At 48.8% G+C, this 23,987-nt stretch overlaps 1 protein-coding gene across 1 annotated transcript; it reads right to left on the bottom strand.

The window, feature by feature from the left end:
- Positions 1-6,962: 6,962 nt before the first annotated feature.
- On the bottom strand, positions 6,963-17,979 carry TBL2 (transducin beta like 2). The gene is made up of 7 exons (XM_059896571.1): positions 17,801-17,979; positions 16,200-16,330; positions 15,755-15,939; positions 15,116-15,267; positions 14,660-14,786; positions 14,148-14,300; positions 6,963-13,919 (listed from the first exon to the last, which is right to left on the bottom strand). The coding sequence occupies exons 1-7, from the start codon at positions 17,928-17,930 to the stop codon at positions 13,457-13,459; spliced, it is 1,341 nt and encodes a 446-aa protein (XP_059752554.1). The 5' UTR covers positions 17,931-17,979; the 3' UTR covers positions 6,963-13,456.
- Between the last annotated feature and the right edge of the window lie 6,008 nt (positions 17,980-23,987).

Here is a 23,987-nt window from a genome sequence, read left to right as displayed (position 1 = left end):
CCTCCCCTTGGGGCTCGAGGCATCAGCGCGCCTGCGCGCCCAGTCTCAGGTGCCCCACCCCGGGCGTCCCACCCAGCGCGCCCCGCCCTGGTCGTCCCACCCTGGGCGTCCCGGCCTGGGTGTCTCTGAGTACAGTGAGCTCCCAAGCAGGCCTGGGTAAGCGGGCGAGCTGGTGGCACGTGCTGTATGTAGGGTGTGGTGGGAGGCTGTTTCCCAGGGGAGCATCTTAATCCTCTGGACAGGGCTGCCACCATAACCTATATTTTATGGGCTTGACCCTAACGTTACTGAGGGTCTGCACCATCCTGTCCTGCTGCCGCTCCTGTGTGGGGCCCTAGCTCCCCAGATAACACCATTGTGCTCCAACTACAGAGAATTTCACACCTTTAGTATGCCTTCCAACGTTTGCACACATCTGTTCCCCGCCTGGAATTCTGTCTCTTCACCTGATGACCACTTACTCTTCCAACATCCAGTTCGAACTACGACAAGTCTTCCCCTGATATCCTGGGGTGCCACTTAGTGCATCCTTGACACTCTACATCAGCAGTCCCCAACCTTTTTGGCACCAGGGACTGGTTTCATAGAAGACAGTATTTCCGGGGCGGGGGCGGGGGCGGGGGTGGGGGTTGATGGTTCAGGCGGTAATGCGAGCGATGGGGAGCAGCAGATGAAGCTTCACCCGCTCGCCCGCTCTGCTCACCTCCTGCTGTGCAGCACAGTTCCTAACAGGCAGAGAGCCGGTACTCGTCCATGGCCCGGTGGTGGGGGACCCTTGCTCTACATCACTGTCTCATTTAATTCAGCAGTTGTTGATTAAATGATGCCTGCGTTGTGCAAGACTCCATGCTCAGTGCTAAGGACAAAATCTAGGGTTTTGCTTTCAAAGAGCTTCCAGTTTAGTAGAACATGCAGACCAGAAAACAGGCATTTAAAATGTCATTTTAGGGGACTTCCCTGGTGGCGCAGTGGTTAAGAATCCGCCTGCCAATGGAGGGGACACGGGTTCCAGCCCTGGTCCGGGAAGATCCCACATGCCTGGAGCAACTAAGCCCGTGCGCCACAACTACTGAGCCCACGTGCCACAACTCCTGAAGCCCGTGCGCCTAGAGCCCGTGCTCTGCAACAAGAGAAGCTACTGCAGTGAGAAGCCCATGCACCCCAACGAAGAGTAGCCCCTGCTCGCCGCAACTAGAGAAAGACCACGCTCAGCAACGAAGACCCAACGCAGCCAAAAATAAATAAAAATAAATTTTTTAAATAATAAAAATAAAAAATAAAATGCCATTTTATAAACGCTAGGCTAAGAGAAGTATTGTACAAGGTGCTATGACAACCCTAATCTAGATGAGGGGTGTCTAGAGGCATCTGGGGAAAAATGACCTTGAAGTTGAACTTTGAGAATACAGTAGGTGCAATTGCTCTAAGTCCTGTGTCCACAGACACTGTAGATGCTCAGTAGATGTTTGGGTGAATGTTCAATCTTCAGTGCAGCTCCCTAGTCTTCTCCCAGCACCCCAGGCATTTACTGATGCTTGCAGTATGCAGAGAGGGTCCTGGAGCAACCGCTTCAGGAAACATAAAGGAAGTAGGTGACAGTTTGCATTGCTTGGTAGCAGCTACTTCTTTCACCTCTAGAGAAACTTCCTTCTGTGTGCCCAGAGAAATGTCTAGCTAACCCTGAACTTGACATAGCCTCTATGACTGTTCACCCTTTCATATTCCAACAACATCATGGCTCAATAAGCATTTTAGGAGTGGAAGAGCTGAACTAGCATGTGGAGGGAAGGATGATTCTAGAAATAACGGGATCAAAGGTGGCATGCCTGTTTCTCAAAGCCACTGATCCAAAATAACTGAACCAAAGAACTATCTGAGCACCTGCAATATGCCCTGCGGCAGTGGACACTGGGTGACGCAAAGATGAGTAAGACACACTCCCCGCCCTTTGGGCGAGGATAAGGAAAGCAATAGGAAAATAAAACTCGGGGCAGAGCATGCTAACTGTTGTGAGAGAGGCCAGCTCTTTAGAATTCTCGAGTTCTGTTCATAGGGCCCCCTGGTCTTGGCACACAGCACCAGACACTTATGTCTCACTTCTCTCTCACCCTTGTCCAAGTCCTGGCCAGCACCCCACTCCCACCCCAAGGTTTCTTGCCTATAGTTTCTCTACTCCACAGCCCACTGCTCCTCCCAGCTGCTTTAGCCTCCTGCACCCATCTCTCCTCCAGCCCACGCTGCCAGTCACCACCTTCCTCAGGCCATCCCCTGAAGACCCAGTGATCCTCCTGTTTCCCGCTCACATTTGTCCACCTGGCCCTACATTCCCCACCTATCTCCCACTGAAGTTCTCTCTGTGTAAGAGACTGGTCAAAATGGGCACCTGCCAACTATTCCCCGAAGCCTGCATAAATGCCCTCTGTTGACATACTTCTCTTTAAAGAGATCTCACCTTGACATTTTCTAGGTGAAAGCCCTGTGCTAGATGCAGAGCTGGGTGCTGAGATGAGCAGCCCCAACCTCTGCCTTGGGCAACTTGCATTCAAAGCAGTGCATTCAAAGTAAAAGCTACAGAGACCTGCAATGCCCCAACTGTCTACCTCCTCCCATTAATTCTCTGACCTCACCACCAGCAATCTACCCTTTGCTGTCTCTGCTCCAACTACGCTGGCCTCCTTGCTCATCTGAAAACATCCAGTAAAACTCTTTGCACTGTAGGTCCCTCTGCCTGGATCATCCATTCTGCATACACGTATTTACATGGCTCACTCCCTCACCTCCTTCAGGTCTTTACTCAAATGTTATCTTCTCAATTCAGCCTTTCTTGGCCACGCTAAGACTGCAGTATGCAATCCCACACACATACTCTGTATCCCCCTCCCCCAATATATTTTTCTCCAGAGCATTCATCACCATCTGAAATACTATTTTATCCTCTGTCTTGTTTATTGTCTGTCTACTTTCAGTAGCTCCATGAAGGTAGCAACATGGTCCCTTTTGTTTTGTTCACTGATTATCCCTAGCACCTAGAACAGAGCCTGGCACTCAGTGGGTGATCATTAAGTATCTGTTGAATGAATGAATTCCAAGCCTTGATGCTTCCTCTTCCATGAAACCTTCCCCAGATCACTTCAAGCAGGAGGAAGGAAGCCTCGCTCCCCTGAACCATCACAGGCAGGTAGGAGAAGCCGGCCTGAAGACCACATGACCTGGGTGGACGTCCTCAGATGTTCCTGAAGATCATAAGCTTAATCACAATTAGAAGTTCTTTGACTTTTCATTTGCTCTGTATTATCTGGCTATGCCCTGTAATGGCAGCCATGTGATGGCAGGGACCCCATCGTCAAGTTTACCAGCACATCCCCGATGCCTAGCACAGCACTTGGCACAGATGAGGTGCTTAATAGAGTGTTATCGAATGAATGAATGAGAGAATGACCACCACACCTCCCCACAGGCTCTCTCTAGGGCCTGCCATCAGCTGTTTTCTCCCTTTCTGCCCCATCCACGTTACCTGGAAATCATCCCACTTTCTTTGTCAGAGCGATTTAGCTCCTAGGCAGCACTCAATCCTCCCCCAACCAGGACGTGTGCCCAGGGCCAGTGTGCCTTTGATGACCAGGCCTCTTTCAAAATCCTTTCCATGCCTCCCCATTGCCCAAGTTCAAACCTCATACCGTAGTATTAATCAGGGTCCCAAATATGATCTCAGTCACAGGGAAAAGAATGCTAGGAGGCAGAAACCCTGGGTCGGAATCCCAGCTCAGCCATGAACTTGTCTCGTGGCTTTGCGTAGGTCACTTAACCACTCTGAATCCTAGTTTTGTGTTGTGTTTTGATTTCTGTGAAATGACTTCAGTAACAATGGCTCTGTACTTCATAGGCTTGTACCGAGGACCTGGTGAGGTAGGGACCGGACAAGCTTTGTAAACCACGAAGTGCCTTGCAGGCAGAAATTCTCTTTTTGGCTTCCTGTGCCATTGCTCCTGCCATACTCTTAGCTCCAGCTGAACAAACCTGTTCCCTGTTCCCTGAACAGATTCTGCACATCACCTCTGTGCTCTTACACTGCTTCTCCCCTGAGGAATGCCACCCCCTCTCCTTCCCCACTTGCCATCCGCCTTCTGAAATACCCATCTTTTAAGACTCAACCTCCTCCACAATTATTCCAAAAGCATGTAATCCCACCCTTGCTTAGGTCCCCCTAGAGCATTGCGTTCACCTCTCTCGGCCCTTTCCTTTTATTTTACCTCCCAAAAAGCTGAGATCCTCACCCAGGCTGCTACAGTGGAAGACAGGGTCTGAGGAACCTGCTGAGTCTCGTGGTTCTAGCCCAGAACCTGTGTATTCATCTCCCACGCTGGTATCTACGAAAATCTGTTTGAGGAAAAGCCTTGAAGACTAAGAGACTGAACTACGCTGACGTTCTCTCTTTTCTCCTTCTTGGGTTGTGTTAGAGCCCGGCTGAGAGAGAAGACAGAGGACCTGGGTCAGGTCTTCTTCCTCTGAAAGCCACTTTGTAGGCTGTGCTCCTCTGTAAGGCCACCAAGGCCCACGCAACAGTCCTGAGGAGTCAAGGAAACCTGTAGGAGGTTGTGGGCACTCCCTGTGTGTCCTTAGGCAGCAACATTGAACCTACTGGAATTAATTAAAAGAGAAGTTACAGGGGCTAAAAATGGAAATGGTTCAAAAAGCCCTTCAAAACATTCACAGGCATGGGTCCTTGATGCCTTGCTAATGAGAAGTGCCAGAAAGAAACAAGAAAACAGCCAGTGAGGGCCAGTCAGAGGCAGAGAGAGCCCAGGTCTGCCGCAGCCATGAGGACCCCCAAGAAGCTTGTTAAAATGCAGGTTCCGGGGACTTCCCTTGCAGTCCAGTGGTTAAGACTCTGTGCTTCCACTGCAGGGGGCGTGGGTTCGTTCCCTCGTCCAGGAACTAAGATCCCGCATGCCAAAACAAAAACAAAAACAAAAATGCAGGTTCCAGGGCCCTGTCCCCAAGGTTTTCTCTGTGGTACAGCTTTGGCACATGTATTTTATTTTCATTTTATTTATTTATCTTGATATATAACATGCACATGCTAGAAAATTAAAAGGATACAAAATGTTAGTAATTGTTGAAGCTGGGTAATGGAAACATAGGGGTTTGTTATACTATTCTATTTTTGTATACTCTGAAATTTTCCATGATAAAAAGTTTTTTTTAAGGGGTACAGTGAAGGGACTTCCCTGGTGGTGCGGTGGTTAAGACGCCGTGCTCCTAATTGCGGGGGCCTGGGTTCGATCCCTGGTCAGGGAACTAGATCCCACATGCATGCCGCAACTAAGAGTTCAAATACCACAACTAAGGAGCCTGCCCGCCGCAACTAAGACCCAGTGCAACCAAATAAATAAATATTAAAAAAAAAAAAAAGGGATACAGTGAAGTTCAAAATTAAAAAAATAAAGCAAGTCTGTCTCTCTTTCCCTCCCTGGTCCCACAGTCAGTCACCCTCTTCCCCAATGCTTAACCTTCCAGAGATGAGACAGTCTATACCAATGGCCTCAACCTGGCTGCACGTGGGAAGCTTCAAAAGATACTAATGCTTGGGTTCTTCTCCCCCATCCCCCCAGCTCCTAGAGGTTCTGAGTTACAGGACTGCAGTCTGGCCATTGGGATTTGTTCTTAAGCTTTCCAGATCACTCTATGTACAGCCAATGTCGAGAACCACTCATCCCCACGTTTACAAACATATGTGCAAAAGTACATATTCACACAACCGGTTGCAGCACACTCTGTGCATTATTCTGCACTTTGATACTTTATGTAACACATTGTTGTATTTGTTCTCTGCTGCTGCTGTGACAAATCACAACAAACTTAGTGGCTTAAACAGCACAAGTATGTTATTTTGTAGATTAGAAGTCTGATAGGGATCTCACTGGGCTAAGTTCAAGGTTCATTCCTTCCTAGAGGCTCTAGAGGAAAATCTGTTTCCTTTCCTTTTCCAGCTTCTAGGAGCTGCCCATTTTCCTTGGTTCATGGCTCCTTCCTCCATCTTCAAGGTCAACAACATCAGGCTGAGTCCTCCTCCTGCTGCCATCTCTCTGATTTTCTCTTCTGCCAGCCTCTTCTACCTTTAAGGACATTGTGTCCTTGTGATTACATTGGGCCCACTCAGATAATACAGCATAATCTCTCTATTTTAAAGCCAGCTGATTAGTGACCTTAATTCCATCTGCTACCTTAATTCCCCTTTGGCGTGTGCAGTGGACTGAATGTGACACCACAAAATTCATATTTTGAAATCTTAACCCCCAGTGTGATGGTATTAAGAGGGGCCTTTGGGACTTCCCTGGCGGTCCAGTGGTTAAGACTCCGCGCTTCCACTGCAGGGGGTGCGGGTTCCATCCCTGGTCAGGGAACCAAGATCCCGCATGTTGCGCAGCACGGCCAAAAAAAATTTTTTTTAATTAAGAGGGGCCTTTGGGAGGAAATTCAGTCATGAGGGTAGAGCCCTCATGAATGAATGGTATTCATGCCCTTATAACCGGGACCCCAGAGAGCTCTCTTGCCCTTTTACTGCCGTGTGAGGACACAACGAAAAGGTGGTCATTTATGAACCAGCAAGCAGGCTCTCACCAGACACCAAATCTGCCAGTAACTTGATCTTGGACTTCCCATCCTCCAGAACTGTGAGAAATAAATTTCTGTTGTTTAAGCCATCAAGTTTATGGTACTTTGTTATAGCAGCCCAAACTAAGACAGCATGTATCCTAACGAATTCACAGGTCCCAGGTATTGTGATGTGGACATTTTTGTGGTGGGGGGGGGGGCGGTCATTGTTCTGCTGCCACATCACAGAAATTTGTCCAAACAAGAGGAAAGTACATTTAGTGTACTTTTAAAAAGATGATCTTATGTGTAGCCCAGTTTGGGAGCCAGTGCTGAGGCCCTGATGAGAAAGAATCTGCAAGGCAGACTAAGGAGCTCTGACGCGGTTTTATTATTTAAATATTCTCCTTAAATAAAAAACAAGCAAACAAAAATATTATTTATTTGAGATCTGTAACCTAGTCATGTACATCCAGGCCTTCCTTCTCCCCACAGCCACAGGGAGGAAACAACTTGTATACTCCAAATATAGCCCATGGAAGATGTTTAGCAACTACCCCTGGAAGGAAGGAAGGAAGGAAGGAAGGAAGGAAGGAAGGAAGGAAGGGAGGGAGGGAGGGAGGGAGGAAGGAAAAAAAGGAGAGGGGAGGGAGCTCTCCTTATCCATCCTCCTGACACTGGGTCTGGTTTCCCATCTGCCTCTCTGAGTAAGCCTGTTTTTTCTTCCTCTCCAGCCTCTCTTGCTACTTCCAGACCCTTCTACACACGGGTTCTGTGATATTCAGTAATACCCTGGCTGTCTTCATTTTGTCATTTCTGAGTACCAGGCACTGTACTGGGCACAGGGCTGTGCCTCGCTGATGGCAGGTAACCACATTCTGGCCTATGTTCTGGGTACAGGCATGGCTGGGAGGCTGCGTAAGAGTGGGTTGAGAACACAAGGGCTGGAGCCAAGTTCATATCCTAACTCTGTCACTTAGGGAAGTCCCTTAACCTCTTTGTTTCTCAGTTTCACCATCTCTAAGATGGGAATAGCAATATCTACCCAATAGGATGGGGTGAAGCTTAAATAGCCTAATGTGTACAAAGCACTTAGAACCTTGCCTACCACATAATCAATATTTGCTGTTGTTACTATTATTGTTGTATTTCCTGATACCAGATCAAGTGCCTTCTGGATGGAAGGAATGCCATCTATCCATCTTTGCTTCCCAGTGGCAAGCACTGAGTATTGGGTGCAGAAACTATGCAAAAGAGGGCTTTTGAATCAAAGGGTATAGGAATTCCCTGGCGGTCGAGTGGTTAGGACTGTGATGAAGGATCAAGGTGTACATGGTTTCCATGTTGGTACCCTGGGTGCAGCTGGTCTCTGGGATGCTTGGAAGAATTTGAAGGTGAGAATGGAGAGTCAGTAATCAGACCACAGATACCGGTAAAGAAAACGCACAAGACTGCTTTCAGGTATCCAGAACTTTTAGAAAAACTCTGATACATACCTGGTCAAACCCCCAGGAACTCACAATAAAATACTGTATTACATTTCTGACGTGTTGAGGAGAGCTTAGCATAGTGAACTTGAAATTGCAGGGAGAAGATGGAGTGTGGTCAACACAGTGTTTGTGGGCAAAGAGGACTCCTCCGGAGGGAGGAGTCCTGGCCTGGCCCTCTTCTTGCCATGCCCCTCCCCACGAGGCACAGTTGCAGGACCAGGGAAATGTGACCGCCCAGAGCTTTTGTCCCCATCTCATCCACTAGACCCTGGACTCCCTGTCCAAACAGACACAACCCTGCTTCAAGAGCTTGTACCAGCCTCTTGCCAGGTCCATTCTCACAAAGGTGGGGCTGCCACGGTGCACACCCTAAGGCCCAAGCGGTTGGTGGCCAAGGGGCGGGTGGTGTCTTGCAGGGATGTGATGGCATGTGAGGTGTGGGCTGGGGTATCTCTTGCAATGCGGGAAAGAATCAGGTGGGAAAAGGGGGACGGCCTTGATCATGGGATGGTTGGCTTTGACAACACTTTGTGGCACAGTCCTGAGTCTGAGAATTCTAAATTTGAACTTGGCCTTCCAGGACTTTATATGAAGGTAGGAGGATAGAACATATTTGAGCTCAGCTTAATTTATAAGAAATATTAAGACATGGCATGGCATGTGGGCCTTCATTTGTATCCTTGCCTCTAGCTTTACAAATGAAAGGAATTTATTTTTTTAATTTTCTTTTTTTGGCCAGGCCGCACAGCTTGTGGGATCTTAGTTCCCAGACCAGGGATTGAACCCAAGCCCTCGGTGGTGAAAGTGCAGAGTCGTAACCACTGGACCGCCAAGGAATTCCCTAAAGGAATGTATTTTAGTACTAGATAGGCCTAAACTTAAAGATCTGGGCAAGCCATTTATTGGTTATGTGCCTTGGGCAATTTATTTGGACTCTCTAATAATACTGATGTCAAGGCTCTCTCAGTTGCAAGTAGGAGTACCCCAACTCGAACGGACAATCATAAACAGGAATTTATTGGCTCTTATAACTGACAGTCCAGTGGTGGCAGCCTCAGGTGTGTCTGGATCCAGCTGTCTAAACAAGCAGCATCCTCAGCACAGCATCTCTCTACATCTTTGGCTGCTTTCCTGTGTTGGCTTCATTCCTGGACAGGACTACACATAGTTTCTTTACATTCAACTTACTAAGCAATCCAGCAGAAAATTAAACATATTTTCACTTTTCTAAAGCTCTGGCAAAGTCCAGGAATATGCTGATTGGTTATATGCCCACCATGGAGGGTCTGGGTCTATCCCCTATAAATTGTACAGATTAAGATTTGGGGAAGTGGGACTTCACCAAATAAAAACTAAGATGTGGTTGGTTACTGGGTTTTGCTGAGGCAAAAACAATAGTGAGTTGGTAGGGACTGAAGGCTTCGCACTCAATGTTAGCCACTATTAATGTGACCAAGAAAATGCAAATGGACTCAAGCTGGGTATGTATACTGAATAGAAAGCAAGTGGAAACCACACTCATTTTCCAGTTGCCCTGAACTCTGGGATCAGAGTTGGAAGCTTGAAGAAATGAAGACTTGGACATACAGTCACAATCTCAAGAAGACATTCCCAGGTTTGTGTATATGAATCATGCTTTCGGTTGCTGAGGCTGATTCTGCAGCGCCAACCTGTTCTATCAGTGGGCCTCAGCCTCAAGAGCTGTGTGCTCAAAACAAGCCAGGATCACCTGGAAGACTCATATTTCTGTAATTTTGTAGAGGAGAACATGAATCCCAAATTATTATTTCTAGATATGTGGCCAATTTGGGGCAATGCTGGGTCTCTGATATAACCTATAATCATTTTTTTAAAAATATTTATTTGGTTGTACCAGGTCTTAGTTGCGGCAGGTGGGCTCCTTAGCTGTGGCATACGAACTCTTAGTTGCAGCATGCATGCGGGATCTAGCTCCCTGACCAGGGATCGAACCCGTGCCCCTTGCAGTGGAAGCACGGAGTCCTAACCACTGAACAGCCAGGGAATCCCCCAGAACATCTTTTAAATAAGAGTATTCTCATTACCTTAATTGAAATTGATGAAGACTATCAACAGGCCTTTAGATGTGCACTTTTGTGGTTTAAATATTTTTTTCTATTTTTGATGACTGATAAAAGTAATCTATATATCACCATTTAAAAATATTTCCCCAAATTTTTATTTTGAAAAATTTCAAACCCACAGACACTGAAATAGTAATATTAAAGTATTAACACTGCCTTCACACACAAGGATTTTTTACCAAAAAACCACGGTGGCCTCTAGGCTACATGAATATCCAGGTAGCTTCTCCACGCTTACAAGACAAGCAGCCTCATCTTTAGTGAGAGGAGCTTTCTGTCCTCAGGAAGTCTCTGTAATGACTTTTTTGTAGTGCTTTCATTCATCTTATTAGAAATTCATAGCCCTGCAAAGCACGAAGGACAGGATTTATTCCCATTTTACAGATGAGGAAACAAACTCAGAGAGGTCAAGTGATCTGTCTGTTCAAGGCCTCAAGTCAGTAAGTGCCCCAGCTGAAATTGGAACTGAAGACTTCTGACTTCCGTAACTCAACATTCTGTGGTCACTTCCTCTCCTGGATATACGAGAGTAAAGCCAGAGCCAAGCAGATGTGCAAAGTGTTTTAGTCTCATTCTTCAGACATTCAGAAAGCAAGTATTCACCAGGACCCAGGTGCATAGTATTATCAGTCAGAAGTCTATTCTTAGGAACATAAAACCACAATACACAGAGGGTACTGAAATTTCTGTCAACTGCCCTGGTTTGAGTTCAACATTTATTGAGTGCTTACTCTATCCCAGGTACTGTGTGTGGGATACAGAGCAAATCAGACAGACAAGGATTCTTGTCACATTCCAGTGGGTTACTGAACAATCCAGAAGCTGCCAGTGAGACTGCTGGGCCGCATCCTGCCCACAGGAGCATTCTGTTTGGTCCCTACAGTGCCTGAGTTTTTCTGTTTATAAGAAATTGCCAACTTCTAGCTTCTCTGAAACAGGCAACTTCTGCTGGAATCCTGACTATTAAGTTGCAGCCACGCCTGCCCCTTACCCAGGACACATGCCCCGTAGAGATCACTTCAGTTCCCACCATTTCCTACTGTCTTACACCCAGAAGACTGTGGCCCAAATCACCCACTTATATTACCCATTTGACATCCATAAGCATTTAAACTGAAAACCCCTGAAGCCAACAAATATCCAAACAAGGTAATTTCAGATAGCATTAAGTAATGCAAAATAAAATAAAATAAGCTAATGTGATGGATGTGATATGATTGGTAGAAAGGGCTACTTCAGATTGGGTGGTCAGGGAGGGTTTCTCTGAAGTATAATCGAAACTGAGAACTGAATTATGACAAGCATGACAAGACTGCCAACAGAAGAAAAAAAAATGCTTCTAAGCAGAGGGAAAAGCACAGGCACAAGTCGCCCTTGAGGCTGGAAATAACTTGGCTTGGTGGAGGAACAGCAAGGCTGGGGTGGCTGGGAAAGTGGAACCAAGGTCACGGAGGAAAGAAGAAGCCAGATTACATAGGACCTTGTAGGCCATGGTGAGAATTTTGGATTTTATTCCAACTGTGATGGAGAGTCTTTTCAGGGTTTTAACTTGGGAACAATGTGATTTGGTTTACATGTTTAAAAGATCACCCTGCTACATAGAAAAGTGACTTAACGAGGCAAGAGAAGAAGTACGGAGGCCAATGAGGAAGCTATGTTATAGCAGTCCAGTAGGTGACAGTGGCTAGGACCAGGATGGTAACAGAAAAGATGGAGAGAGGTAGCAGATTCAGGATATAAACTGGAATGTAACCAAAAGAATTTTCTGGTGGAGTGGACGGCAGTAGTGCAGTAGGGCGGAGAGAGTATGAAAAGGGAGTAACTAAGGATAACTCCAAGGTTGTGACTTGTTCAAATATCTCTCTGAGCTGGGGGTGACTAGCGGAGGTCCCAGTTTTAGGGAGAGGGAGGAAGAATTGAGTAAATTTTCCCTAGGCTCAAGTCTTCCTAAGATTCCTCATTTCCATCTCACATCCAAGCAGTCCTCAAAGTCCCAAAATTTGAACTTCTAAATACCTAATCTATCAAATCTACCCTTCAACTCCATATTCATTGCCTCTGTCCTGATTCAATCCTCTCTCTCGCTTTAACTTTTACAACAGCCTTCTCCAGCTATGAATAAACTAACAAAAGCACTTCATAGACATGTGAACCTCTCTCCCACCAGCCATCTTTGATGGCAGAAACGATGTCTTATTCATACTTATCTCCAGGGTCCAGTACTGCGCGCTAGGCACAGAGTAGGCACTCAAATGTTTGGTGAACTGAAAAGAAGTTCTCCTCAAACAGGATATAACCTCCTGGAAGAGAAGAGCCCTATCTCGGGATTCTGTGATTCTCCCAAACAACTTAAAGCAGAATCAGATATGAAATGTACGATCAAGTCCCAGAAACTTGGCCTTCCCAAGGGATATGTTTCTTTCTAATTGAGTTTCAAACTGCCCTGTTTTAACCCAGTAGTTAATAACTGATATGGGACAACAGGTAACATATGTTATGACTCTTTTCTACTTTGCTTCCAAATCTAGGGACTTCATACCCTCATACTCTCACAACATCTTTGTAACGAGGTCAAGAGATAATTATTCTCCATTTCACAAATAAGAAAACTGAGGCACAGAATGAAATCCCTTAATCACTTTTTGATGAAGTTAGGCGCTTTGCTGGGTTAAGATCAGCCTTTCCCTGAGCCATACCACAGTTATGGAATTGGAAGATATCCCAATCTCCTATCCCTTCAAGACTGCTGGTTAGTACTCAGGTGTTCCCTAGGTTTTGCCTCCACAATTACAAGCTTCTTTGTCTTTTTTTTTTTTTTTTTCTTAGTTCCCTGACCAGGGATCAAACCCAGGCCCCCTGCATTGGGAGCGCAGAGTCTTAACCACTGGACCGTCAGGGAAGTCGCACAATTACACGCTTCTTTGGATAGCAGGGTGTGTTGCCACAAGGTCAAAGACCATGTTCTCTCTTTCTCTTCTAATTACCACTCTCCTCATGCCCGGTGAAGACAGATTCCACCCCTTGGGCCCAGGAAAAAGAAAAGCACCTTGGTCGTTGGCCTGGGAGGTCAAGTAAGGCCGGAGTCACACCAGCAAGAAGAGAGAGAGATCTAAGTAGGCAAGAATAGTTTCAGTGGGAAAGAGGAGAGAAGAGTCACTATTAAGAAAATCAGCACACCCCTTTCAAAAGGCTTCCAGCTGGGGAGTACCTGGGAAAAGCCGCGGCAGCGAAGGCAGAAGGCCAGATCCTTCCTGCTGTGCCCTCCCAGAGTCATTTCCTCAAGGCACCCAGGCTCTTCAGGGCCTCCTGGGCCTGCGTCAGCTGCTGCTGTAGCCTCTGGCGGGTGCTCTCATTGGAGGCCCGCTTCAGGAGGCCCTGCATTTCTTCCACCACTGCCCGGTAGCCAGGGGTGTTGTGGAAGAGCCGCACTGCCCGGTCCCCACAGGAGGCCAGAAGCCGGCCAGTGACATCAAAGGACAAGTCACTGATACACTCCCCATGGACCTGCTCGAAGCACTCCTCCTTCTCACCCCGCCGGGTATTATAGAGATGAATACTGCTGCCACTGGCCAAAGCCAAAACCTGGGCGTCCGGGGAGAGTGCCAGGCGGCACGGCACGGCGCTCGCTTCTTCAAAACGGCCCGTCCTCAGCAAGTAGGGGTCCTGCTGCTTCTTGTATTCCACATCTGTGTCCCACAGTTTCCACGTACCATCCTTGGAGACAGAGGCCATCCTGCAGCAGGGAAAGTCACGGCTCTAGTCCCAACACACCCTGGAGGGGAGGGCACTGGGACAGCGCTAGGGACGCCAGCTAGGAAGCCAATTCCACTGTTACGTCTACTTCCTGCTGCGGGCCAGGCACCCGCCCCACTTCAGAGCCGCTGCAGAGAACGGCAGAAGGATCCTGGGCACCAAGAGGGGCTGCAAGTCATGGGTAAGAAATCAGAGAGGAGTCACTCACCTCCGGGAGTCATTGGAGAAAGCGAAGCAGTGGATGGCTGCAGAGTGGCCCTTCAGTTCAAAGGCTCGCACAACCTCCTGGAAGTCCCCTTTTTTCCCAAAGCAGACTTCCCAAACTTTTACATCTGGGGTGAAGCCACATGAGGCCACAAACCTGCCACACAAGCCAGGTTGCATTAAAACTTAATTTTAAGGGCATCTTTTTCTGCAAATCCGCCAAAACTTTTTCCTGAGAAAGTTAATTAATCTTGTACCTAAAACACTACCTTTGAAAACTGCTTTTATACATGACCTCAGTCCATCCTCACAGCCAGGCTGTAAGATACATAGTACCCCGACCCCAACCTCTTAAAAACTATAGATGAAGAAATAGAGACTAAGGACTTGAATCCAGGTGTCCTGATTCCACACTGCCTGCCCCTTCTGCTCTCTGAAGCTGGCTCTCTGCTCTGTCCCCGGCCCCCCAGCCCCAACCTCTGCCCATGCCCGAGGCCAAAGTCCCTCCTTCCTCACCTGCTACAAGGGGATATAGCAGCAGATGTATTGTGCATCTGGTTGGTGTTGATGGTAGACAGCACCTGACCTTTCAGATTCCAGATGAGGATAGTTGTGTCACTGGAAGCAGTCATGATGAACTTCCCTGAAGGGCGAGAGGAGTGCCATGAGCTGAGGTCCATGACCTGATCGACTGACTTATGAAGACGTCCGCTGCCCGGTGTAATGTATCCGCGCTTCCCTCCCAAGCCAAGGGTCACCACAGATAAGGATTTGGCTGAAGACTGTGGCTACTACCTGTCTACCCCAGGGGACTTGCTGTGGCTCCCAGGACTCCAGGGGAGCCCAGAGCCAGGGCCCTTTTTGTCACACCGGGGCTAAGCATAACTCTCGGGCTGCATTCGCTCACTCAGTAAGTAAAACTGGGTCCATTCCCTCTTGCCTTGGGCAAGCTCCATCCTCTGAATGCCTCACCTGTGTCAGCAATGCCAATATTGACGATGGCTGCCTTGTGCTTTTTAGGAAAGTCCTCTGGGGTGGCCGTGAAAGTATAGCCCCCATCCTCTCGCTTGGTCATCTTGAAGACACGGAGGGTATCTCCGTTAGCCAGCCAGACGATGAATGCTCTAGAGACAGGGAGCAGACAAGTCTCTCACTCCTTTGGGCATGGAGACCTGTGTGTGCCAGGTCCTATGCTAGGCAGGCTCTGAGGAAAATCAAGATCTCCCTTCAGGACTTATAGTCCAGCCTCACAACTTAAACCCTTCATTCAAAATCTCTTAAAACTCCTTACAAGGTAAGCCTCTCATAGCTCTGGCTCCTTTAGCTTCTCTCTAGGGTTTAGAAAACCATTAGAGCTTCCAAGACTACTCTGGAAGTCAGGCTTTGGTACTTCCCAAGGAGGAACAGATCTTCCTCTCTCTGCTTCCTTGCTATGTAGCTCCATAGCCCTCCAAGGAGCCCCAGGCAGTGTTCAAGCTGTCTGGATGTTCCCTTTCTGCCACCTCAAGGGAGACCCTGGGTCCCCCCTCACTACCCCAAACAAGGTATGGGAAGAACATAAGCCTGGGTCAGGGCTTCTGCAGGCAAACCTGGGGCTCCATCCTGTCCCACCTGCAGTCAGGGCTGAAGCGCACCAGGATGGCATGGTCCAGCTCCACATTTGCTCTCATGCTGCGGTGCTCCCGCTGCAGGAAGTCCTTGGTGCTCCAGATGCGGACGGTACGGTCATCTGCACAGGTGGCCAGGTACTTGCCATTGCTGCTAAAGTCCATGCAAGATATGTTCCCACTGTGGCTCTAGGGGAAGAGTTGCAGCAAGTATGAACAGGAACCCCTTGGGCAAATGCGAAAACCCATGCAGCCACGATTCTGGGGCCCTGTTGCTTAGATTAACAGCAAGCTGCTGATGGGATGTGATGAGAAGGGATAGGATGGGGCATCCCCACTGATTTTGGTCAGAGGCAGAGGGGTCTGTAACATGCACAGAACACTACAGAGGAAAAGTCTACGGGGGTGTGAGTCTTTGTATACATGTCCTGTGCGTGGGCACCATGTACCTTCAGTGTTGCAGCCAGGAGGCGGTGGGTGAAGTTGTGTTGCTGAGGCTTTTCCTTGTGAATCCGCTGATGTTGTTTCTGCTTCTTGGATCTCAAGGACTTGTCAGGTGGAAATCCATTTGCTCTTTGGCCTATAAGGAAGGCCCATGTCATTCGTCCATTCACTCACTCAATAAGCACTTACTGACCACCTACGATTGGCACTGAATGGAAGCACAAGAGATGACCAGATATGGCCCTTGTCCTCAAGAAGAGAGGGATATGGGAAAAAAACAGAGGCTTTGGAATCAGACCTGGGTTTGGATTGCATCTCTACCACTGAGTGATCCTGAGAAGGCTGCTTGCTGTTAGTGTATATCACATAACCATATAGCACCTCGTTGCACATCAGAAAAGGTGCCCTCTCTGGGCAGGCACAGCTCAGCGGGTACACAGAATGGCCAGTGGAATGCAGATTCTTGGCCAGACATCTCTAAGTGGGGGATAATGTGCACACTGGAATCTAGTGACCCTGATCTCAGGTAACTGCCCTGGGCCTTGGTTTTCTAAAAGAGAAGTTGAGAATTGGGTGAGATAATATATACAAAATGACAAGCACAGTACCCAACACAAGCATTAAAAGGCTCAAAGGAATCCCAGGGAGAACCCAGAGGTGAGAGGTAGTTGACGTGAGTTGAGTACATCCCGTGTGCTGGAAATGGTGCCAGTCATTTTTGTATCAAATAGCTAATTTAATTGAAAATCAGGCCAGGAGCAAAGTTGGCATGTGTTAGATCGCTACAGATGCTCCTCAATTCCTACAGGAAGAAAACTCCTGAGGCCACATACAAAGACAAATCTGCCTGCCCTCTGCTTGCCTCTCCAGCCTTGGCTAACAAGCCCTCCCTCTCCCCTCACACTACAGTCAAACCAAATGCTGTTCCAGGACTCCTTGGCTTCACCCATGTTGCCATTGCCAGGAATATTCGCCCTCTCTTGGCCTCCTGGCAAACTCTTACACGTCTATCCTTCAAGACCCCGTGTCAAGTGTTCCCTACTTGACACCCCCCGGCCCACCGACAAAAGCAGGGCTGACCACTCCCACCCTTGGGTTTCCTGTGTCTAGTACTGACCTTCCTATGAAACGTACTACACTATATTTTTCACTTACATTTTCACCTGTTCTTTTTTACCCGACATTGGACTCCCTAAAGGAAAAGACCCCAAAGCCTACAGGAGGTAGCAGGTACTCAATAAATGCTGCACGTAGGGGAACCAGGGCGTTCACAAATGAATGTCCGTCCCCTCCTCCCCGTTTTCAGAAAATAACGAACAAGGAGAGCGCTGGAGGGTTTCCTGGCGCCCCCGTAGCAGCCCCGGGGAGAAGCTCACGCTCCGAGGGAAGGCTGCTTAGCCTCGGCCACGGAGAGCTGGGCAGCGCGGGGCCTAGGTTCTAACAGGTCGTCCCGAAGTGAAACTGATGTCCCAAGAGGAGAAACTGAGGCCGGAGGGAGGTGGGGGATCTCTGGCACCCCCGCAGGCCCTAACGGCCGGTCGGGCCCCGGGGAGGCCGGGAGCGACAGGTCCGGCGGGTCGCCCCCACGCGCCCCCGCCCCACTAACCTGCGGACCGGCCGCACGTCTCCTGCTCCGCGCGCAGCCACCCCCGCGCTACCGCCGCCGTCGCCATCAGGGCCAGCAGCCCGAGCAACAGCGACAGCCCCATCAGCTCCGGCATCTGCAGCAGCTCCATGTCGGCAGAGTCACTGCCACCTCAGCCTCTGGCCTCGCGAGGGCCTGCACGTCTCCGCGGGGCGGTGCACGCACGCGGGGCGGGGCCTGGCCGTTAGTGCGTCCCGAGGGGCGCGGCCTGGTCTTTGGCCCGTCTCCGGGGGCGGGGCCTGTTTGTTGGCGCGTCCCGAGGGGCGGGGCCTGACCGTCGGGCAACCGGAAGGACGCGGCCTGGCTATTTAAGGGGGGTCTGGCCATTGAGGCTGTGTGGCCGCAGAGGGTAGGGGGCAGGTAATGCAGTCTCTGCTCAGGCCTCCCCTTGAAGAATTTACTGATAATCGTTATTAAAGGCGTTATTCCAGTTGTCTTCACATTGGATCCTTTCAAGGAGCCATGGGACCAATTATTACTCCCATTCAACTGGTGGGCAAGTCTTAGTATCAGGGGAAATTCAGATGGGCTTTTACTGTTAATGGAGAAGGGAAAGGGTATTTCTGGAATTAGGGGGTGGGACAGCCTCGTCCTCCTGAGCAGGAGGATGCTGTGTGGAGGCAGGGCATGAGCAAAATAAAAAGTAGCAGGTAAGGGAATTCCCTGGCGGTCCAGTGGTTAGGACTCCACGCTTCCATTGCAGGGGGCACAGGTTCGATCCCTGGTCGGAGAACTAAGAGTCCGCAAGCCTTGCGGCATGGGCCAAAAAAAAAAAAAAGTAGCAGGTAAGATGGGAAAAGTCTGGAGGGTCTTGAGTGCCATCTCAATCCAGCAAACAGAGAGTAGATTCTGGTGGTTATTTCAGGGTGAGATAGCTCAGAATCGGGGTCTTGGAGATTCTTCGGATGGACTAGTGTGTGCCAAGACCAAAGACAGAAGGAAAACCAAGAGGGGGTTGCAAGAGTTCAAGAGGGAGGTGATAAGAGCCTGGACTCGGGGTGGCCTGGGGATAGAAAGGAAGTTGAAAAGGTGATTTTAAACAAGACACTTTTAATTTTGAAATAATTATAGATTCACAGGTAGTTGGACAAAAAAATGAAGAGGAAGGTTCCATGTATCCTTTACGCAGGTTCCCGCAATGGTAACATCTTGCATAACTATAGTGCAATATCAAAACCAGGAAATTGGCATTAATACAATCTACAGAGTTTATTCACCAAAAAAAGAGATATTCTGAAAGACTAGTGATAGAATTTGGAGCAGACTAGCTGGAGAGGGAATAGTCCCAGAACAAGCATGCTCCATGGGCCTCCCAGGCCCACAACCCAGAGCGAGTCGAAATGCCAGGGTCAGGGATGCCAGATTCAAACGTTTCCATGGCCACCAGGGAGCCCTTCCTGGCGGTGCAGGTCCTCTGGCCTCTGGAAGGATCCTATGAGGACAGAGGCTGCTGCAGAGACTAGAAGACAGACAGACTCACCCACAACCTCGGGTGAGGAAACAGATCCAGTCAGAGAGCAAGTGAAGTGGCCTCATTTCCTTCCCTTTTGTCCTTGGTGAGGGGAGAAGGGGAGACTGGCATTGACTCAGCTGTGGGCAGTGGAGTGGAGAGGGCTAGGAGGGGGTGTCCAGAGCATTCCGGGGCTTTTCCTCCTTAATTTGCTATTTAGAACCGAAGGCCCAGCCATGAACCACTTTCTCCTAGAGACAAAGCGGTACGTTTCAGAATTTCATTCACCAAGCATTTTGCAGGTGACATTTATTGATCCAGGAGCTTTGCATTTCATTTAATCTTCTCACATTCCCACCCCACAGATTAGGGGACTGATGCTCTAGGAGATGCTCATTAAGTGATTTTCCAGAGGGGACACAGATAAAGAGTGAACCTGGGAACACATGCAGGTCTGTGACTCCAGTCTATTGACGTGGGGGACAAGCAAGAGTAGGGCTACGGCTCAGTAGAGACTACCAGATTCTTTTACATTGTAAGTTCAGTTGATCTTTATAGTGGTCTTTAAGACAAGTGAGGCCATGAAATAACTTTAACCAAACCAAAAAACAAAACACACAACTAGGCTCAGGTCAAGTAACTTACCCAAGGTCAACAAGGAAGCCAGGGATAGAACCCAGAGTCAAACTGGGGTCTGCTACACTCCAAGATCCTTATCCTTCCCACCTTGCCACTGGGCTGTGGTAAGGGCCTTGCTCTTACCCTCAAGTTCCTACAGTCCAGCTGGAATCCAAGGCTAACACTCAGAAGGACGTTAGTAATGACAGAAGAGGGGAAAACTGGGCAGGTCAGGGAGGGAGATCTGCTGATGGATTTTGAGGGGCAGTGAGATTCAGCTGTACCTTCAGGGGTGGGCATTTAGACAGGGGAGACAGAGGGTAAAAGGGAATTCTAGGAGGGAAAGGAAAGCATGAGCAAAGGTGTGGCTGGAGGGATAGCAGGGCTCAGTCGCAAACCACCTTGACCATCTGCTAGAAACCTGGCCTCATCAGAGGCAAGCAAGAGCCAGAGAAGCAATGGAAGCACAACTTCAATTTGCAATTGAAGATTCACCTTGCATTGATTGGAGCCTCTCTACCTCTGGCCTCTGTGTTAGGTAAAACGATACATTTCCTCATTGTTTAAGCAGTGGTTCTCAAAGTGTGGGCCCTGGACCAGCATCATTAGAAATGCAAATTCTTAGACTTCATCCCATATCTGCTGAGTCGGACATTCTGGAGGTGGAGGCCTGGCAATCTGTATTTTAACAAGCTTGCTAAGTGATTCTGATGTACGCTAAAGTGTAAGAACCAATGCTTTAAACTAACTTGAGCCCCAGATATAGGTTATTTGCAGCTCAAAGCCTCCATTACAGTGGTTCTTAACCTTGAATGCATATTGGAATCACCTTTAAAAATGCTTATGTCTAATTCCCACAGACAGGGATTCTGATTTGTCCTAGACTAGACCTGCTCAAGAAGATTTTTAAAAGGCCCAACTTATTCAAATGTACTTTTAAGTTTGAGTTGTAGCTGTAAGGAATACGAGAGGCTAATGTAAGAGTCTACGTAAAAGTGATATTCTGGACTTCCCTGGTGGCATGGTGGTTAAGAATCCACCTGCCAATGTAGGGGACACGGGTTCGAGCCCTAGTCTGGGAAGATCCCACATGCCGCAGAGCAACTAAGCCCATGTGCTACAACTACTGAGCCTGCATGCCGCAACTACTGAAGCCCGCGCACCTAGAGCCTGTGCTCCGCAACAAGAGAAGCCACCAGAATGAGAAGCCTGCACACTGCAACAAGAGTAGCCCCCATTCACCGCAACTAGAGAAAGCCCGCACGCAGCAATGAAGACCCAATGCAACCAAAAAAACAAACACAAAAAACAAACAGAAAAACAAAACCAAAAAAAGTGATATTCTGTCAGACCAGGGCAGTGGCCATGTGTATGGATGCTTATGAAGTCAACTTGAGACAAGAGGGAAGGGAGCAGGGCACAACCATTAAAAGGATGACATAGCCATTGAGGATACAACAAAAACTGCTTAGAACCAACTAGACCCAAGATGGCGGAAGATTTAACTTCCAGTAGACCTTGAACCTCACTATATGCTAATTGTAACACGTTAGCATATACTAAATGACACACTCACAGGCACCGTGACAGTTCCAAGGCCAACCATAAAAGGCCAAAAAGTGGGCAGTGGTCCAATTCCTGGAAATCTCTGCCCCTTTCCCAAAATAGTTGGAATAAACCTCCTACTCGTTAGCCTATAAAGTTACCCAGCCCATAAAACTAACCACCCATATTTCGGGGTGCTCTCATTTTCTGAGACGACCCCATGCCCTGGGGCTGCTCTTGCCTTCTGAGACAGACTACATTCTGCCTATGGAATGTGTACCTCTCTCAATAAACCTGTTTTCACTTTACTATGGCTCGCTCTTGAATTCTTTCCTGGGTGAAGCCAAGGACCCTCACTTGGTGACCCATCCCAGGGACTCACCTGAGACCTGGGACATGACCATTCTCTCCTGCCCCATTTTCCTGCAACAAACTGGCCAGGCCTCGGTAACACACCACAGGGCAGTGGGGTATAGGCAAGAGCCAAAGATGACTGTTTCCTGTTGGCACAAGTGTCTGGATGGTGGTACCCTTCCTGGGCATGGGGAGCATGGAAAGGTTCCGGTTGGAGGGGGAAGAATGTGAGCTATAGTCTTGGAAATGATGAGTTCTATTTTGGCTCCTTCAAGGTTAAGGGAGCTGTGGAACATTCAGAGGGGGAGGTCAGGGTGGCAGTCAGATACGTGGTTGTGTCCCTCTGGGGAGAGGGCAGCGCAGATACAGAATAGGGAGACCTCAGCAGAGAGGCTGAAGGGGATGGCAGTGTCCAGGGCTTGCCATAGAGTGAGAAGGGCAGTGGGCCGAGGAAGGGATGGGTGGGAGAAGAGGCTCCCACAGCAGGGACTGGGGAGGCACTGCCAGGGAGGAGGAGAGCCTGGTGAGAATTCTGGATCTGCAGGGAAAGAGTGATTCAAGAAGGAGGTCTGAATGCCCAGGAGCACTGCGAAGTGGTTGTTGGATTTGGCAATAAGGGAGCCAAGTGACCTTGGAGAGAGCAGGGTCTGTGCAGGGGTGAGGCTGGGGTGGAAGCGGGGGAGGGAGGAGGAGCCCAAAGGCAGGGGTCTGGGGGCAGATGGGAGGGGAAGGAGAGAGGGCAGGTGTAGATGACTCTCTTAAGAAAAGGTGGCCTCTAGAGGGGGACACAGGGTCAAGGGGATGTCTTATGGGGACCTTCCTGGCAGGATGAGTGGGTGAAAACAGCAGAACACAAACTGCCAGGAATTTACCTTTCAGAGAACCTCTTCAAGCCTTTGTCTGCAGCAGCAAATACCACCTAAAGGCTGGGTACATCTGTCACCTGCACAGTAAAAAGTGGCTAAAAGCAGTAACTCTGAAGTAAGACAGTCTGGGTGGGTACCTCAAAAACTGTGCAAACTTGGGCTAGTTAACCTCTCTATGTCTCAATTTTTCATCTGTAAAGTGGGGACAATAGTAATCGTTACGATAACTCTTCCATTGCGTTACATGCCAGGCACTGTAGTAAGTGCTTTATGTATATTTACTCTTCAATCCTCACCGCAGGCCTATAGAGGTAGGTGTGGAGAGGATTAAGTGGGTGAATATACACAAAGTGCCTAGAATCGTGCTTGGCACATGGTAAACACTAGACGACGGTGCAGTTACTCATGTTATCGTTATTATTGTTCTACATGACTGAGGGAAAGTCAAAGACCCCAGAAGACCGGCTCCTGTTTCTAGCCTGCAAATGTCTCCACAAACGTCTCCAGAGGTTTCCAAGCACGTGAGAGGGCTCAGACTCGCCAGGCCTGAATGTAAGCTCCACGACGAGAGGGGTGCAGCAGTGAACAGATTTCCCAGGGCCAAGACCATAGCTTGGTCCGTGGTAGGCCCTCAGGAAATATTTGTTAAATGAATCAATGAAAGGGAATTCTCCAGTGGTCCAGTGGTTAGGACTTGGCAGTTTCACTGCAGGGGGCACGGGTTCAATTCCTGGTCGGGGAACTAAGATCCCACAAGCTGAGCAGTGCAGCCAAAAAAAGAAAATTAAAAAAAGGATCAATAAAAGGATCGACGAAGTATTGGGGCCATTTACCCCAACTTCCCATCTGCAGTATCAGTTCCTTCTAAGACATCCCGACCTGGTGGTCACCCATCCTCTGCTTGCACATCTCACACAGTGAGGCCGTCACTACCCCCTAAGGCAACGTTCTCCTTCTGGATGGTTCGGATGGAAGGCCCTGCCACTTCCACTCTGGGGTGCCGGCTCTGCCCTCCTCCAACATGGAAGGTGGTGAGCCTCTCTGAACCTAACCCCCTGGCCATAGAGGATTTCCAGGCTGAGTGTCTGTCATCTCTCCCTTGACTCCCTGTGGCCTATTCACAACTCAGCCCCCAGAGGGATCCTGTTAAGAAGCTCTGTCTGATCTTCTTTCACCTCCACTCAAAACCCTCCAGGAGCTTCCAGCTCAGAGGACAAGCCAAGGTCCCTTCTTGGCCAGCGAGGCCCTCTATAAGGCCACCTCCCACTGCAAACCGTTCTCTTTCCATCCCAGAGCGAGAAACTCTCACAGTCCC

This window comes from Balaenoptera ricei, chromosome 15 (genome assembly GCF_028023285.1).
Source record: "Balaenoptera ricei isolate mBalRic1 chromosome 15, mBalRic1.hap2, whole genome shotgun sequence".
In the NCBI taxonomy this organism is placed as follows: Eukaryota; Metazoa; Chordata; class Mammalia; order Artiodactyla; family Balaenopteridae; genus Balaenoptera; species Balaenoptera ricei.
Note: the sequence above shows the minus strand (reverse complement) of the source record. Positions and strands in the feature narration are given on the sequence as shown.

Bases quoted from the DNA above. Each gene is read 5' to 3' on its own strand.
- TBL2 (XM_059896571.1), bottom strand. From the start codon at position 17,930: ATGGAGCTGCTGCAGATGCCGGAGCTGATGGGGCTGTCGCTGTTGCTC. The intron at 16,331-17,800 runs GTTAGTGGGGCG...CCTTCCTTATAG, and splicing joins GACGTGCGGCCGGTCCGCAG to GCCAAAGAGCAAATGGATTT. The intron at 15,940-16,199 runs GTACATGGTGCC...CTCTTCCCCTAG, and splicing joins TCCTGGCTGCAACACTGAAG to AGCCACAGTGGGAACATATC.